General features: G+C 42.3%; 1 protein-coding gene across 2 annotated transcripts in view; it reads left to right on the top strand.

Annotated features, from left to right (window-relative positions):
• Positions 1 to 6664: 6664 nt before the first annotated feature.
• Positions 6665 to 15573, top strand: part of LOC144590093 (salivary plasminogen activator beta-like) — a 33844-nt gene continuing 24935 nt past the window's right edge. Inside the window, exons 1-3 of one of the 2 annotated variants that reach the window (XM_078394958.1) lie at positions 6665 to 6866; positions 10274 to 10363; positions 11666 to 11708. In XM_078394958.1, coding sequence (XP_078251084.1) covers positions 10310 to 10363; positions 11666 to 11708 — 97 coding nt within the window. In that variant the 5' untranslated portion in view covers positions 6665 to 6866; positions 10274 to 10309. Of the gene's footprint in view, positions 6871 to 10273; positions 10364 to 11665; positions 11709 to 15573 lie in introns of both variants that reach the window. The other variant, XM_078394957.1, reaches the window with a different exon arrangement.

Raw genomic sequence — 15573 nt, 5'->3', positions numbered from 1 at the left:
AAACTCCTTGTAACACCTATTAGATCACGGTAATTTCGTTGTTTACCATTTTTTTCTAATCTTGTTATGTGTGAGTGTACAGCATGAAAACAGGCCCTTCTGCCCACCGATTCTGCACTGATCAGCGGTCGTCCTGTACAATATCCGACACACTAGGGACAATTTACAATGTTTTTTACTGAAGCCAATTAACCTACAATCCTGTACGTCTTTGGAGTGTGGGAGGAAACCGGAGAACCCTCACGGTCACAGGGAGAATGTACAAACTCTACACAGACAGCACCCATCGTCAGGATCAAACCCTGGTCTCTGGCACTGTAAGGCAGCAACTCCACCACTGTGTCGCCCTATGTTCAATTTTTTTAACTTTCAAAATGTCTCCTTCCCCTAAACAGGTTGGGTCTGTAGACTTTGGAATTTAGAATAGGGAGCAATCTTACTGAAGTGTATAAGATATTTTCAGGGACATAGTAAGGGAGATGTTTAGATGTTTCCATCAGTATCAGAACCTTGGACAATAGGACATGGTTACAAAATGTCATTTAAAACCAAGGTATGGAGACATTCCTTCTCACAGTGACTCTGGAATTCTCTACCCCTGAGGGATATCTTCAAAAGTGGAAGTGGATACATTTTTGAAAAATTGGGGGCTATTGGAATTGGCAAAAAAATAACTAGGTTTGTGATAATGTACTGAATGATGGGGGATATACCAATTCCAGCTCCTGTTCTGTTCTTGTGTGTATCCTCCACCTTTCCACATCTCATGATTTCACTTAAAGCTCAGTGTTTTATTACATACAGTGAACAGGATTTCAAATCATGGCCTTGAAAATAATTTGGGGAAAGCAGTTTTCGAACATTTATCAGATACCTTGGAGAATCTGTACTGGTTATTTGCGTGGCATGAAGAGGTTTATGTGCACATTAAATTAGCAGGAAGTGGACAAGAATACAAATACACAAAGCCACCAACCAGAAATATCTCCAACTGCAACTTCTCCATTACATTGTGCAATAGATTTAGTTTTCTCAGTGGGACAAATTTTGTAATGCTGATCACATGATGCTGATGAAGTCAAAGTCTTGCAAAACTATCAGTGAAAAAGTATATTTATATAAACCTATGCTTATTACATGATCACCATATTAAGAATTAACACTTTTTTTAAAAAGTCACTTGTACATCCATATTTGGTTTAAGAAATTTTGAATAGATGGGATTTTGTTTATAACAGGAAAGGATCATTTATATCCAAACATAAATAAATATTAGAAACTATTACAAAAGAAACAGAATAATAAATGGTCTTACTGGCCTTGCTGACACTAAATATTTATAAACAGAGAAGAATATTAGTCACACACCATGATCCATCTCATCTCAACGTTATAGAACGTAGGATAAGAACAGGCCCTTAGGGCCCATAATGTCTGTTTCAAACATCATGCCAAGGCCATCTCTTATCTACCCTCACACAATCCTTATCCCTCCATTCCCTGCATACCCAAATGCTTATCCAAAAGCCTCTTAAATGCCACTATCATATCTGCCTCAACCACTATCCCCGACAGCACATTCCAAGCACTCACCACCCTCAGTGTATAATAATTTTTGCCTTGCACATCTCCTTTAAACTTTGCCCCTCTCACCTTAAAGCTATTAACTTTTCCATATTGGTAAAAGCTTCTGTTTCTATCTCATCTTATATTCTTCAATCTGCGCTCCCCAAAACCTACTGTGTCCCAGAGGAAACAATCCAAGTCTGTCCAAACTATCTCTGTAGCTATTACCCTCTGGTCCAGATATCATTCTGGGAAACCTCCTCTGCACCCTTTCCACAGCTTTCACATGCTTCCTGCAATGGGATAACCAGAACTGCACACAATATTCCAAATGCCACCTAACCAAAGTCCTATGAAAGGAACGAATGAAAGCAAGTACATCATATGTCTTCTTTACCAATCTATCTACTCATTTTGCCACTATTAGTGAATTATGGACTTGGACCCCAAGACCCCCTGTTCGTCAATGCTGTTAAAGGTCATGCTATTATGCTAACACCTCAAAAGTGGTTATCTCGCATAGGTCGGAGTGAGCAGAGTAGTGATTAAATTTTGAAGTGGGCCTTTTTGACCAAGTTGAGGAGGTCTAGTTGCTCAATCCCCTTTTTAAATGACATAAGATCGGGAGCAGCGCGTGTGTTGGGTGGTAACATATTACATTCCCTCATCGTCCTTGGGTAAAGGGAATATTGGTAGCAATGTTTTTTTGACATTTATTGGACAATAGACAATAGGTGCAGGAGTAGGCCATTCAGCCCTTCGAGCCAGCACCACCATTCAATGTGATCATGGCTGATCATTCTCAATCAGTACCCCGTTCCTGCCTTCTCCCCATACCCCCTGACTCCGCTATGTTTAAGAGCTCTATCTAGCTCTCTCTTGAAAGCATCCAGAGAATTGGCCTCCACTGCCTTCTGAGGCAGAGAATTCCACAGATTTCCAACTCTCTGACTGAAAAAGTGTCTCCACATCTCCGTTCTAAATGGCCTACCCCTTATTCTTAAACTGTGGCCCTTGGTTCTGGACTCCCCCAACATTGGGAACGTGCTTCCTGCCTCTAATGTGTCCAATCCCTAAATAATCTTATATGTTTCAATAAGATCCCCTCTCATCCTAAATTCCAGTGTATACAATACAATACAATACAATACAATATATCTTTATTGTCATTGTACCCAGGGGTACAACGAGATTGGGAATGCGCCTCCCATATGATGCAATAATTTAAGTAATTAACAGCAACCCAACGAAACGAAACAATTGTAACAGTTTTTAGACAGGGTAAAGTGCAAGTTGATCTATGCGTTAGACAATAGACAATAGACAATAGACAATAGACAATAGACAATAGACAATAGACAATAGGTGCAGGAGTAGGCCATTCAGCCCTTCGAGCCAGCACCGCCATTCAATGCGATCATGGCTGATCACTCTCAATCAGTACCCCGTTCCTGCCTTCTCCCCATACCCCCTCACTCCGCTATCCTTAAGAGCTCTATCCAGCTCTCTCTTGAAAGCATCCAACGAACTGGCCTCCACTGCCTTCTGAGGCAGAGAATTCCACACCTTCACCACCCTCTGACTGAAAAAGTTCTTCCTCATCTCCGTTCTAAATGGCCTACCCCTTATTCTTAAACTGTGGCCCCTTGTTCTGGACTCCCCCAACATTGGGAACATGTTATCTGCCTCTAATGTGTCCAATCCCCTAATTATCTTATATGTTTCAATAAGATCCCCCCTCATCCTTCTAAATTCCAGTGTATACAAGCCCAATCGCTCCAGCCTTTCAACATACGACAGCCCCGCCATTCCGGGAATTAACCTAGTGAACCTACGCTGCACGCCCTCCATAGCAAGAATATCCTTCCTCAAATTTGGAGACCAAAACTGCACACAGTACTCCAGGTGCGGTCTCACCAGGGCCCGGTACAACTGTAGAAGGACCTCTTTGCTCCTATACTCAATTCCTCTTGTTACGAAGGCCAACATTCCATTGGCTTTCTTCACTGCCTGCTGTACCTGCATGCTTCCTTTCATTGACTGATGCACTAGGACACCCAGATCTCGTTGAACTCCCCCTCCTCCTAACTTGACACCATTCAGATAATAATCTGCCTTTCTATTCTTACTTCCAAAGTGAATAACCTCACACTTATCTACATTAAGCTGCATCTGCCATGTATCCGCCCACTCACACAACCTGTCCAAGTCACCCTGCAGCCTTATTGCATCTTCCTTACAATTCACACTACCCCCCAACTTAGTATCATCTGCAAATTTGCTAATGGTACTTTTAATCCCTTCGTCTAAGTCATTAATGTATATCGTAAATAGCTGGGGTCCCAGCACCGAACCTTGCGGTACCCCACTGGTCACTGCCTGCCATTCCGAAAGGGACCCATTTATCCCCACTCTTTGCTTTCTGTCTGTCAACCAATTTTCTATCCATGTCAGTACCCTACCCCCAATACCATGTGCCCTAATTTTGCCCACTAATCTCCTATGTGGGACCTTGTCGAAGGCTTTCTGAAAGTCGAGGTACACCACATCCACTGACTCTCCCTTGTCAATTTTCCTAGTTACATCCTCAAAAAATTCCAGTAGATTTGTCAAGCATGATTTCCCCTTCGTAAATCCATGCTGACTCGGAATGATCCCGTTACTGCCATCCAAATGCTCAGCAATTTCGTCTTTTATAATTGACTCCAGCATCTTCCCCACCACTGATGTCAGACTAACTGGTCTATAATTACCCGTTTTCTCTCTCCCTCCTTTCTTAAAAAGTGGGATAACATTTGCTATCCTCCAATCCACAGGAACTGATCCTGAATCTATAGAACATTGAAAAATGATCTCCAATGCTTCCACTATTTCTAGAGCCACCTCCTTAAGTACTCTGGGATGCAGACCATCAGGCCCTGGGGATTTATCAGCCTTCAGTCCCATCAGTCTACCCAAAACCATTTCCTGCCTAATGTGGATTTCCTTCAGTTCCTCCATCACCCTAGGTTCTCCGGCCCCTAGAACATTTGGGAGATTGTGTGTACCTTCCTCAGTGAAGACAGATCCAAAGTAACGGTTTAGCTCGTCTGCCATTTCTTTGTTCCCCATAATAAATTCCCCTGCTTCTGTCTTCAAGGGACCCACATTTGCCTTGACTATTTTTTTCCTCTTCACGTACCTAAAAAAACTTTTGCTATCCTCCTTTATATTATTGGCTAGTTTACCCTCGTACCTCATCTTTTCTCCCCGTATTGCCTTTTTAGTTAACTTTTATTGCTCTTTAAAAGAGTCCCAATCCTCTGTCTTCCCACTCTTCTTTGCTATGTTATACTTCCTCTCCTTAATTTTTATGCTGTCCCTGACTTCCCTTGTCAGCCACAGGTGTCTCTTACTCCCCTTAGAGTCTTTCCACCTCTTTGGAATAAATTGATCCTGCAACCTCTGCATTATTCCCAGGAATACCTGCCATTGCTGTTCTACCGTCTTCCCTGCTAGGGCCTCCTTCCAATCAATTTTGGCCAGCTCCTGCCTCATGCCTCTGTAATCCCCTTTGCTATACTGTAATACCGACACTTCCGATTTTCCCTTCTGCCTTTCCATTTGCAGAGTAAAACTTATCATGTTGTGATCACTGCCTCCTAATGGCTCTTTTACCTCTAGTCCCCTTATCAGATCAGGATCATTACACAACACTAAATCCAGAATTGCCTTCTCCCTGGTAGGCTCCAGTACAAGCTGTTCTAAGAATCCATCTCGAAGGCACTCTACAAACTCTCTTTCCTGGGGTCCATTTCCAACCTGATTTTCCCAGTCTACCTGCATGTTGAAATCTCCCATAACCACCGTAGCATTACATTTTTGACACGCCAATTTTATCTCCTGATTCAACTTGCACCCTATGTCGAGGCTACTCATTTCTATCCATACTGATTCAACATCTCCTGATTCTATGTCACCCCTTGCAAGGGAATGAATATCATTCCTTACCATCAGAGCAACCCCACCCCCTCTGCCCACCTGTCTGTCTTTTTGTGGCCATCCGGCTCAGCACGACCAGTTCATAGCAGCTATGGCCCTGGGGATGAAGCTGTTCCTGAGTCTGGAGGTGCGGGCGTAGAAGGCCTTGTATCGTCGCTCCAGTCTATCAACATACGACAGTCCCGCCATTTCGGGAATTAACCTAGTGAACCTATGCTGCAAGCCCTCAATAACAAGAATATTCTTCCTCAAATTTGGAGACCAAAATTGCACACAGTATTCCAGGTGCGGTCTCACTAGGGCCCTGTACAACTGCAGAAGGACCTCTTTGCTCCTATACTCAACTCCTCTTGTTATGAAGGCCATCATTCCATTGGCTTTCTTCACTGCCTGCTGTACCTGCATGCTTCCTTTCAGTGACTGATGCACTAGGACACTCAGATCTCGTTGTACGTCCCCTTTTCCTAACTTGACACCATTCAGATAATAATCTGCCTTCCTATTCTTACCACCAAAATCGATAACCTCACATTTATCCACTTTAAACTGCATCTGCTATGCATCTGCCCACTCACACAACCTGTCCAAGTCAACCTGCAACCTCATAGCATCTTCCTCACAGTTCAGTGCCACCCAGCTTTGTGTCATCTGCAAATTTGCTAATGTTACTTTGAATCCCTTCATCCAAGTCATTAATGTATATTGTAAATAGCTGCGGTCCCAGCACCCAGCCTTGCAATACCCCACTAGTCACTGCCTGCCATTCTGAACGGGACCCATTTATACCCACTCTTTGCTTTCTGTCTGCCAACCAATTTTCTATCCATGTCAGTACCCTACCCCCAATACCATCTTCAGTTTAAACTAGCATCTGCAGTTCCTTCCTATGGGTTTTCATATTGTGTTTAGATACATCTGCCGTTCGTTTCGTTACTCCAGAATCCATAACAATTTCATCCGTCTTTAAATAGTGTCGGCTCTTGTATTGAAGTCACAGCAAACGCTGCTGGTGAACCAGGTGTGGCCGAGTCACCCATTGGCAGCTCCTCGCCCAATGAGTCATGAGTCCAGAACTACCTCCGCTCTCAGGAGAGACCATTTCGATCATTTGATTTAAGCGGATCGGCGAGTTTCGGGATGTTGAGTCAGAGCCATTCCCTCCTCCGTACTTCCCAGGAGCTGGGAGTTTCCAGCAAATCGCCTCCACATTTCCGGGGCCGACCCTTTTAATTGCGGACAGGAAAGGTCGGAGCCCAACATTGGCAGATCGCGGCTCCTCTACTTTCCGCTCCGTATCACGTCTAGTCCGGGCGATATCTGTAGGTATGTCAACCTTCACCCGTTCTGTGTCGGTGCTTCATGTCTGAGAGATTTAAATCTTAATCCAATAACATTGTTACGGGCAATCAGTTGCGCAGCTGCCGCGCTGGCTCTGGGCTGGAGAGAGGACAATGTTATTTCTGAGACTGCATGTGTCTAATGTAACGGGTCAGGCGTCGTATCTATGAAACGATGTGCAGCCACTGATAAATAATTTAATAATTTAGAGACGCTGCCTGTCCCGCTGAGTTACTCCAGCATTTTACCAATAATTTAATAATGTCGAATAAATAATGTAAAATGGCAAAGTGCAAATCTAATTCTAAAAGCTTGGTTTCTCCGATAATTAGAACGTTGTTCTGGCAGGCGATGCATGGATTCAGGTGAGAGCATTAATTTCAGACGTTTGGTTCTCCGTCTCTTTGTTTGACCCTGGATGTTATGTCCATTTTGCTTCGAAATGGTTAATTAAATCTGCCTTGAACGATTAAATGGAATAGAACAATTGTTGACCAATCCTATGAGGAAACAATTTCTTTGCTCTTCTCCACCAGTTTCCCCTTTCGATATGATGTGGGATTTTTCAATTCGACTTATTCTAGAGAATATTTATTTTCTCACATGAATATGCGTGGGAAATCAGGGATTGTAAAATGTGGCAAATGTGGAAATGTAAAATGTGACATCCAATAAGATGTGTGGCTGCGAATTGGAGTGGAGGAATTATGGAGAAAGCAGATGAACTTTTTGGTTTGGGATTATGATACACAAGAACACAAGAAAATAGGAGCAGGAGTAGGCCAACCGGCCCCTCGAGCCCGCTCCGCCATTCAATACGATCATGGCTGATCCTACCCCAACCCCCTTCCCACTATCGCCCTTCTTCCCACCCAAAAGAACTGTGTGATCTCCTGGGAGAGGAGAAAAGCCGGATAAAAACCCAGGCCAATTTGGGAAAAAAATCCGGGAAATTCCTCTCCGACCCCAAGCTAGGCGATCAAAACTTGTCCAGGAGATTACTCGGGTCTTACTATACTAACAATAGCTCATGTTCACTTCCCTGCCCACTCCCCGTAACCCCTAATTCCCTTGTTTATTAAAAAACAATCTATTTCCGTTTTAAATTTATTTAACGTTCCTGCTTCCACAGCTCCCTGAGGCAGCGAATTCCACAGACTAACCACCCTCTGAGTGAAGAGGTTTCTCCTCATCTCAGTTTTAAAAGAGCCCCCTCTTATTCTAAGACTATGCCCCCTAGTTCTGGTCTCCCCAATCATTGGAACCATCTTTAGCGCATCCACCCGATCAAGGCCCCTCACGATCTTATACGTTTCAATAAGATCGCCTCTCATTCTTCTGAACTCCAATGAGAAAAGTCCCAACCTACTTAACTTTTCCTCATATGTCAACCCCCTCAACCCTGGAATTAACCGTGTAAACCTTCTCTGCACTGCCTCCAGAGCAAGTACATCCTTTCTTAAATATGGACACCAAAACTGCACACAGTATTCCAAATGCGGTCTTACCAATACTGTATACAGCTGCAGCAAAACCTCCCTACTTTTATACTCTATCCCCCTGGCAATAAAGGCTAAGACTCCATTGGCCTTCCTAATCACTTGCTGCACCTGCATACTAACTTTTTGTGATTCCTATACTAGTATCCCCAGGTCCCTTTGTGTTGTATTACCACGCAGCTCCTCCCTATTTAGAAAATAAATTGCTTTATGATTTTTTTTTTCCCCAAATGCATAACCTCACATTTATCAGTATTAAATTTAATCTGCCAACTCGCTGCCCACTCTCCTAGCTTATCTATATCCTTTTGCAGGCTTTTTCTATCCCCCTCACTCCCTGCTTTTCCTCCCATTTTTGTGTCATCTGCGATCTTGGATATATTACACTTGGTCCCCTCCTCTAAGTCACTTATATAAATTGTAAACAGCTGGGGTCCCAGCACCGACCCCTGCGGAACCCCACTAAAGAAGGGTTATTAGTAGGGTCTAGAAGGCTACAACATGGCTTTGGTGCGGTGCATTGTGGAAAAACTCAAAACTTTTTACAGCTACATTAGAAACAAGAGGGTAACAAGTGAGAAGGTAGGACCACTTAAGGATAAAGGAGGGAATCTGTGCTTGGAGTCCGGGGATTTAGGTGAGGTACTAAATGAGTACATTGCATCTATTTCTCCATGGAAAAGGACACACAGGACTGTGAGATCAGTGTGGAGAATACTAAGATGCAAGGACAATTTGAGATTAAGGAGGAGGTGATGTGGCTCTTCATGAGCATTAATGTAGATAAATCCCAAGGACCTGATGGGATGTATTCCAGGTTATTGAGAAAAGCAAGGAAGGAGATTGTGGGAGCCTTGATGAAGAGCTTTGTCCTCTTTAGTTACAGGTGAGGTCCCAGAGGACTGAAGAGTAATAAATGTTGCTCCCTTATTTGTGTTCTTTATGAGGGCTGGGCAGTAGATGCTGTCAACATGGATTTCCGTAAGGCATTTGATAAAGGCATGTGATATATATAAATGACTTTGATGTTAATAGTGCGTAAGTTTGCAGACAACACCAAAATTGTTGGAGTTGCAGATTGTGAGTGAAGGCTGTCACAGTTTACAACAGGATAGAGATCATAGAAACATAGAAAATAGGTACAGGAGTAGGCCATTCGGTCCTTCGAGCCAGCACTGCCATTCAATATGATCACAGCTGATCAACCAAAACCCGCTCCTGCATTTTCCCCATATCCCTTGAAAATCAGCTATAGAAATGGACGAGGAAATGGCAAATGGAGTTTATAATAAGCAAATGCGAGGCATTTCACTCTGGGAGGTTGAATATGAGGGGAAAGTATACAGTTAATAGCAAGACCCTTAACTGCATTAATGTGCAAGGGATCTTGGGGATGAAATCCATAACTCCCTAAAAGCAGCAACTGAAGTTGATAGAGTGGTAAAGAAGGCATATGATATGTTTGCTTTCATAGGCCAGGGCATTGAGTGTGTCAGGACATAATGTAATAATCTTATAGGATTTCAGGCTTGCAAATAGCAGTTATCAAGAACATTCGGTTTTAATTTTATGTATAGTGCCTTTTTACAACTATTTCAAAACATTACATTCACAATATTCTGCGAAAAAACGTTAACGTTCAATTGTTACACATGGCATAATTTCCTCCCAAGTTCTAAGCTCTGTGCATTCACCCTAATATCTAGTCCACTCATAATTATTAGAAAATTGGAAATTTCAATTTCATATCTCCTCCATCACAACGATGAAACCGTTTTTATCTGGTATGTTTTAAAGTCCAGTTAGATAGTTACATCAAATGCAATGTAGATTTACTGAAGGACCACAAAAGTACAACTGGTTGTAAGTGCCTATCTCTTTCTTTGCAGAGATACTTAAAGTAAGTTTTGAAAGAAACTGAAGAAATGAAGATCCTGGTTTTACCTTTCCTGCTGTCACTCAGTATTGGCACTGAAATGGTAAGGCAGTATAATAGCCAAAATTATTTAATCAGTAACATTTAATCTGAAGAAAATATTTATAAACAATCATTTTTGCTCACAATGAACTGACCTTTCTCTTCATAGAATAATCAGAATCAATAGTTCCTATCACTGCCAAACAAATAGTGCTGAGACTCCAGGTTCAGACTGATGAATGAGCCTGGGATCATGAGTTAATGTCCAAAATGTCTCATGAGTTGCATAATGGTTTTGAATTTACTTTGTTTATAGGATAGCTTTTTGGAGATGTTAATCATTTCTGCTGTGAGTCAGCACAGTTTAAAGACGTCAGCATCAGCACTTCCTCAGAGAATTAATCCTCATATGTCAAATGGACCCATCTCCTTTTAGAGCCATAGAGTTATATAGTGTGGAAACGGGCCCTTTTGCCCAACTCTCCCATGCCGACCAAGATATTCGATCTACATTAGTCCCACCTGCCTGCATTTGACCCATATCCCTCTAAACCTTTCATATCCATGTACATGTTCAAATGTCTTTTATGTTGTTATAATACCTGCCTCACTATGTCCTCTGGTGCTCATTCCAAATATCCACCACCCTCTGTTAAAAAGTTGTCCCTCAGGTTCCTATTAAATCTTTTCCTTCTCACCTTAAACTTATGTACCCTGGTTCCTGATTCTGCTACTCTGAGTAAAACACTCTGTGCATTCACCCTACCATCTATTCCACTCATAATTTTATACAACTTTACAAGATGTCCCCTCAGCCTACTGAGGTCCAAGGACTAAAGTCCTAGCCTGCTCAACCTCTCCCGATAACTCAAGCCCTTGAGTCCTGGCAACATTGTCATAAATCATATTTGCACTCTTTCCAGCTTAACAACATCCTTTCTATAGCAGGGTGATCAAAACTATCACAATATTCCAAATACAGTCTCACCAACGTATTGTACAACTGTAAAATTGCATCCCTATTTCTTTACTCCTTACCCTGACTCATGAAGGCTAATGTACCAAATGCTTTCTTGACCATCCTCTCTACCTGTGATATCACTTTCAAGGAACCTCCTCATGGCCCTGCTACTCACTTTGCAGGTCCTGCCCTGGTACAGCAATGTACATTTTCTGAACAGAATTGGAAATAAAGTTGATTGATTTCCTAATTCTCCATCAACTGCCAATGCATGCCACTTCTTTTTATATGCTACATAATGGACTATGATACCAACAATTAAATTTGATATGGTTCCATGAAACTATTTTGCATCTTTATGTCCTACTTTCCTCATGTGGGAAATGCATTTTTTTGTTGCAGTCTCGCTGGCATTATGGAAGAAAGCACACTTCAAGCAGAGCAGGTAAGCTGCAGTTCAATGAATGCAAATAGTTTGGTTTAATCTTAAATCGAGGCACAATGGAACAATAGATAACAATATTCAATGTATAAAATAACTGCTCAACCAAGACTAATGTGGTATTGATTCATTTAATTGTCAACTTGTCTTCCACCCCTTTTCACTGTCCCTGCTCCTGGGCTACATGTGCACCCACAGTATGTGTAGGAGGAGTGCATTGAAAAGGAAGCAGGTGACATGTGGAATGGAGATGGTATGGGATCAGTAGTGCTGTTCGGAGATGGAAAGGAGACTTAAATTCATGCTAAAACTGCTGTGGAGTGAGATGCAGTGAGAGGCGGGAATACAACTCAATGACACTTGTCCTAAATTTATCCTCCAACAGCCACTTGCAAATAAATGGATTGGAGAGTAGCGAATTGTGAAGTGAGAGAATTGACCAGGTGCAAATTATGTATCTAGCGGTAGGAATGTAGGTGGAAGGGGAGGGGAGGGAAAGATAGGTGCAAGGTCAGTCGGTCTCAGGGGAGGGGTGGGAAGGGAGGGGAGAGGGTTATAGCGGAGAAAGGGGGAGGGGGTTGTTTTCCAGAGGTTACCTAAAGTTGGAGAATTCAATGTTCATACCATTGGGTTGTAAGTTTCGCAAGCAGAATACGAGGTGCTATTCCTTCAGTTTGTTTGTGGCCTCACCCTGCAATGGAGGAGGCACAGGACATAAAAGCCAGTGTGGAAATATGAAAGGAAGTTAATGGTTAACAACTGGGAGATCCAGTAAGCCTTACCAGACATAGCACAAGTGTTCAGCTAAAGGGTCTGTGCTTGGTTTTGCCAATGTACAGGAATCCACTTCGGAAACACCGGATGCAGTAGATTAGGTTGGAGAAGGTGTATGTGAACCTCTATCTCATCTGGAAGGACTGCTGGGCCCTGGATGGAGGCAACAGAAGAGATATAGGGACAGGTGTTGTATCTCCTGTGTTGTAAGGGAAAGTACCCAGGGATGGGTGGTTTGGATGGGAAGGGATGAGGGAACTAAGGAGTTGTGGAAGGAACAGTCTCAGAGAGGGGTGAAGATGGGAAGATGTGACTGGTGGTGAGATCACATAGGAGATGATGTGTTGGATCTGGAGGCTGGTGAGGTAAGGTAAGGGCCAGAAGAACTCTTATCTTCCTTGCAATAAATAAATATCACTCTGAAGGGGTTATACAATATACATTCCAATAGTCAGCGAAAGGGACCAACTTATAGATAGATTTTGGAAAGATGTGAAGGCAACATGGTGTTGTAATGAGTGACTTTAATTCTCCCTCGTATTGACTGGGACTTCTTTGGTGCCTGAAGCTTAGGTGGGCAGAATTTGTTAGTTGCACCCAAGAGGGTTTCTTGAAACAATATGTCAATAGCCCAACCAGGAAAGGGCCAAACAAGCTTGGCAAGGTGATGGGAGTTTCAGTGGGAGAGCATTTTGGGAACAACGGCCATGATTTTGTATGTTTTTGTATGGTTATGGATAAGATTAAGCTTGAACCATGGATTGGGGGTGGGCAGTGGGGTGGTACTAAATTGGGAAAAGCCTGATCACAACAGTGTCATTTGGCAGGAACTGGGCAAAGTAGGTTGAGAGTTATTGTTCAGGAATAAACATATGACATGTGGGAGCCTTTTAAAGTCCAGCTATTCAGAATTCAAAATTAATATCTTCCAGTGAGGAAGAAACACAGGATAGCAAAGTTCAGAAAATGTGGATGATAGACTACATTACAAATGTAGGCAAAAGAAAATGTGTAGTTTAGGAAGCTGAGTATGCTATAAACATAGGCCTAGATACGTTGGTAAACACTGTGACATGTTATCGTCCAGCAATCGAGATTATTATTTATTTAAATGTATTACAAAAAATATGGTTTAATAATGCTGGTTAAGGAAGAATATTGACCATAACATAGTTGCATATTATCATTGAAACTTTTAATAGTAAAATATACAGATGGATGGGACCTCTATTTATATCCATTCTGAAATATGTTACCTCTGACTATGTAGTGATCATTCAATATTACTCTTGAATATCAGACGTTTTTGTATGAGTCAGGCAGATATCTGAAACTATATATAAAATTTCATGCAGAACCCAACCATTTTAGCATTTTTATATTTAAATTGCAAACCCAGATGGACTGCAAAAACAAATGGGTGGTGTGATGCTGATGAGTCAATGGGCAAAGCAAATGGAGGTAGTGACTGTAGTTACTACCTATCACATGCTAACCTGTTGCTGAACTCTGCATGAGAATAGGCACATGAATCCAGAAGTCAAGCCTTTCTTAGTAGGGTGGAATGGAAGCTTAGAGGTGGTTAATTGTCATGTAGGTTAGAAGCAAAAAACAGGGTGATTTTCTGTAGCATTGCCTAAAGAAAAATCTAGCAGAGGGAAATATGGGAATTAATTCTAATTGTTTTTATTTTAAAAAAACTGCACAAGAATTCAAAGATTTTCCATAATATTGCATTTTAACAAGGGACAAACTGATTCATCATGACCATTATCTTAATTCCTAAAAGAGCTATTTAAGTAGTCTCTGTTTTTCCCCTTAGCAATGCAGGTCTTTACTTTTCAAGTGTGTATATATTTCTCCTTTGAGATGAAATAGCATAATTGAAGGAAAGAGTGTAGAATTCCCACAGGGAAGTAGATTTCGGTTACCATTTTCTCATTTCACCATCATAAAGTAACTCTTTGGAGCTTCTAAATGGCATGGTGGCCTTTATGACAAGAGGAGTTGAGTATAGGAGCAGAGATCCTTCTGCGGTTGTACAGGACCCTAGTGAGACCGCACCTGGAGTACTGTGTGCAGTTTTGGTCTCCAAATTTGAGGAAGGACATTCTTGCTATTGAGGGCGTGCAGCGTAGGGTCACTAGGAATGGCGGGACTGTCGTATGTTGAAAGACTGGAGCGACTAGGCTTGTATACGCTGGAATTTAGAAGGATGAGAGGGGATCTTATTGAAACATATAAGATTAATAAGGGATTGGACACGTTAGAGGCAGGAAACATGTTCCCAATGTTGGGGGAGTCCACAACCAGGGTCCACAGTTTAAGAGTAAGGGGTAGGTCATTTAGAATGGAGATGAGGAAAAACTTTTTCAGTCAGCGAGTTGTAAATCTGTGGCATTCTCTGCCTCAGAAGGCAGTGGAGCCCAATTCTCTGGATGCTTTCAAGAGAGAGCTATATAGAGCTCTTAAAGGTAGCGGAGTCAGGGGGTATGGGGAGAGGGCTGGAACGGGGTACTAATTGTGAATGAACAGCCATGATCACAGTGAATGGCGGGTGCCGGCTCGAAGGGCCGAATGGCCTACTCCTGCACCTAATGTCTATGGTCTATTGTCTATAAATAACAAGTACACTTATGTCAGACTGAAGGTAGACACAAAATGCTGGAGTAACTGAGTGGGACAGGCAGCATCTCTGGACAGAATTTATTCTTCAGACCTGAAACATCACCCATTCCTTCTCTCCAGAGATGCTGCCTGTCCCGCTGAGTTACACCAGCATTTTGTGTCTATCTTCAGTTTAAGCCAGTATCTGCAGTTCCTTTCTACACACTTATGTCAGACTCCTATTTATGTACAATAGCTCTGCCTTCAACAACATAATCCCATCCAAGCTCATCACCAAACTCCAACATCGAGGAATCAGCACCTCTCTGCCACTGGATCCTCGACTTTGTGAAGCACACATATCACTCAGTGGGGATAAGGTGACAGTACCTCCTTCACAATAATTCTCAACACTGGTGTTACGCAAGGATGCGTTCAGAGTCCCCTATTATACTCCCTGTACACTCATGACTGTACGGCCAAATTC

This window comes from Rhinoraja longicauda, unplaced genomic scaffold (genome assembly GCF_053455715.1).
Source record: "Rhinoraja longicauda isolate Sanriku21f unplaced genomic scaffold, sRhiLon1.1 Scf000126, whole genome shotgun sequence".
NCBI classification, from domain to species: domain Eukaryota; kingdom Metazoa; phylum Chordata; class Chondrichthyes; order Rajiformes; family Arhynchobatidae; genus Rhinoraja; species Rhinoraja longicauda.
Note: the sequence above shows the minus strand (reverse complement) of the source record. Positions and strands in the feature narration are given on the sequence as shown.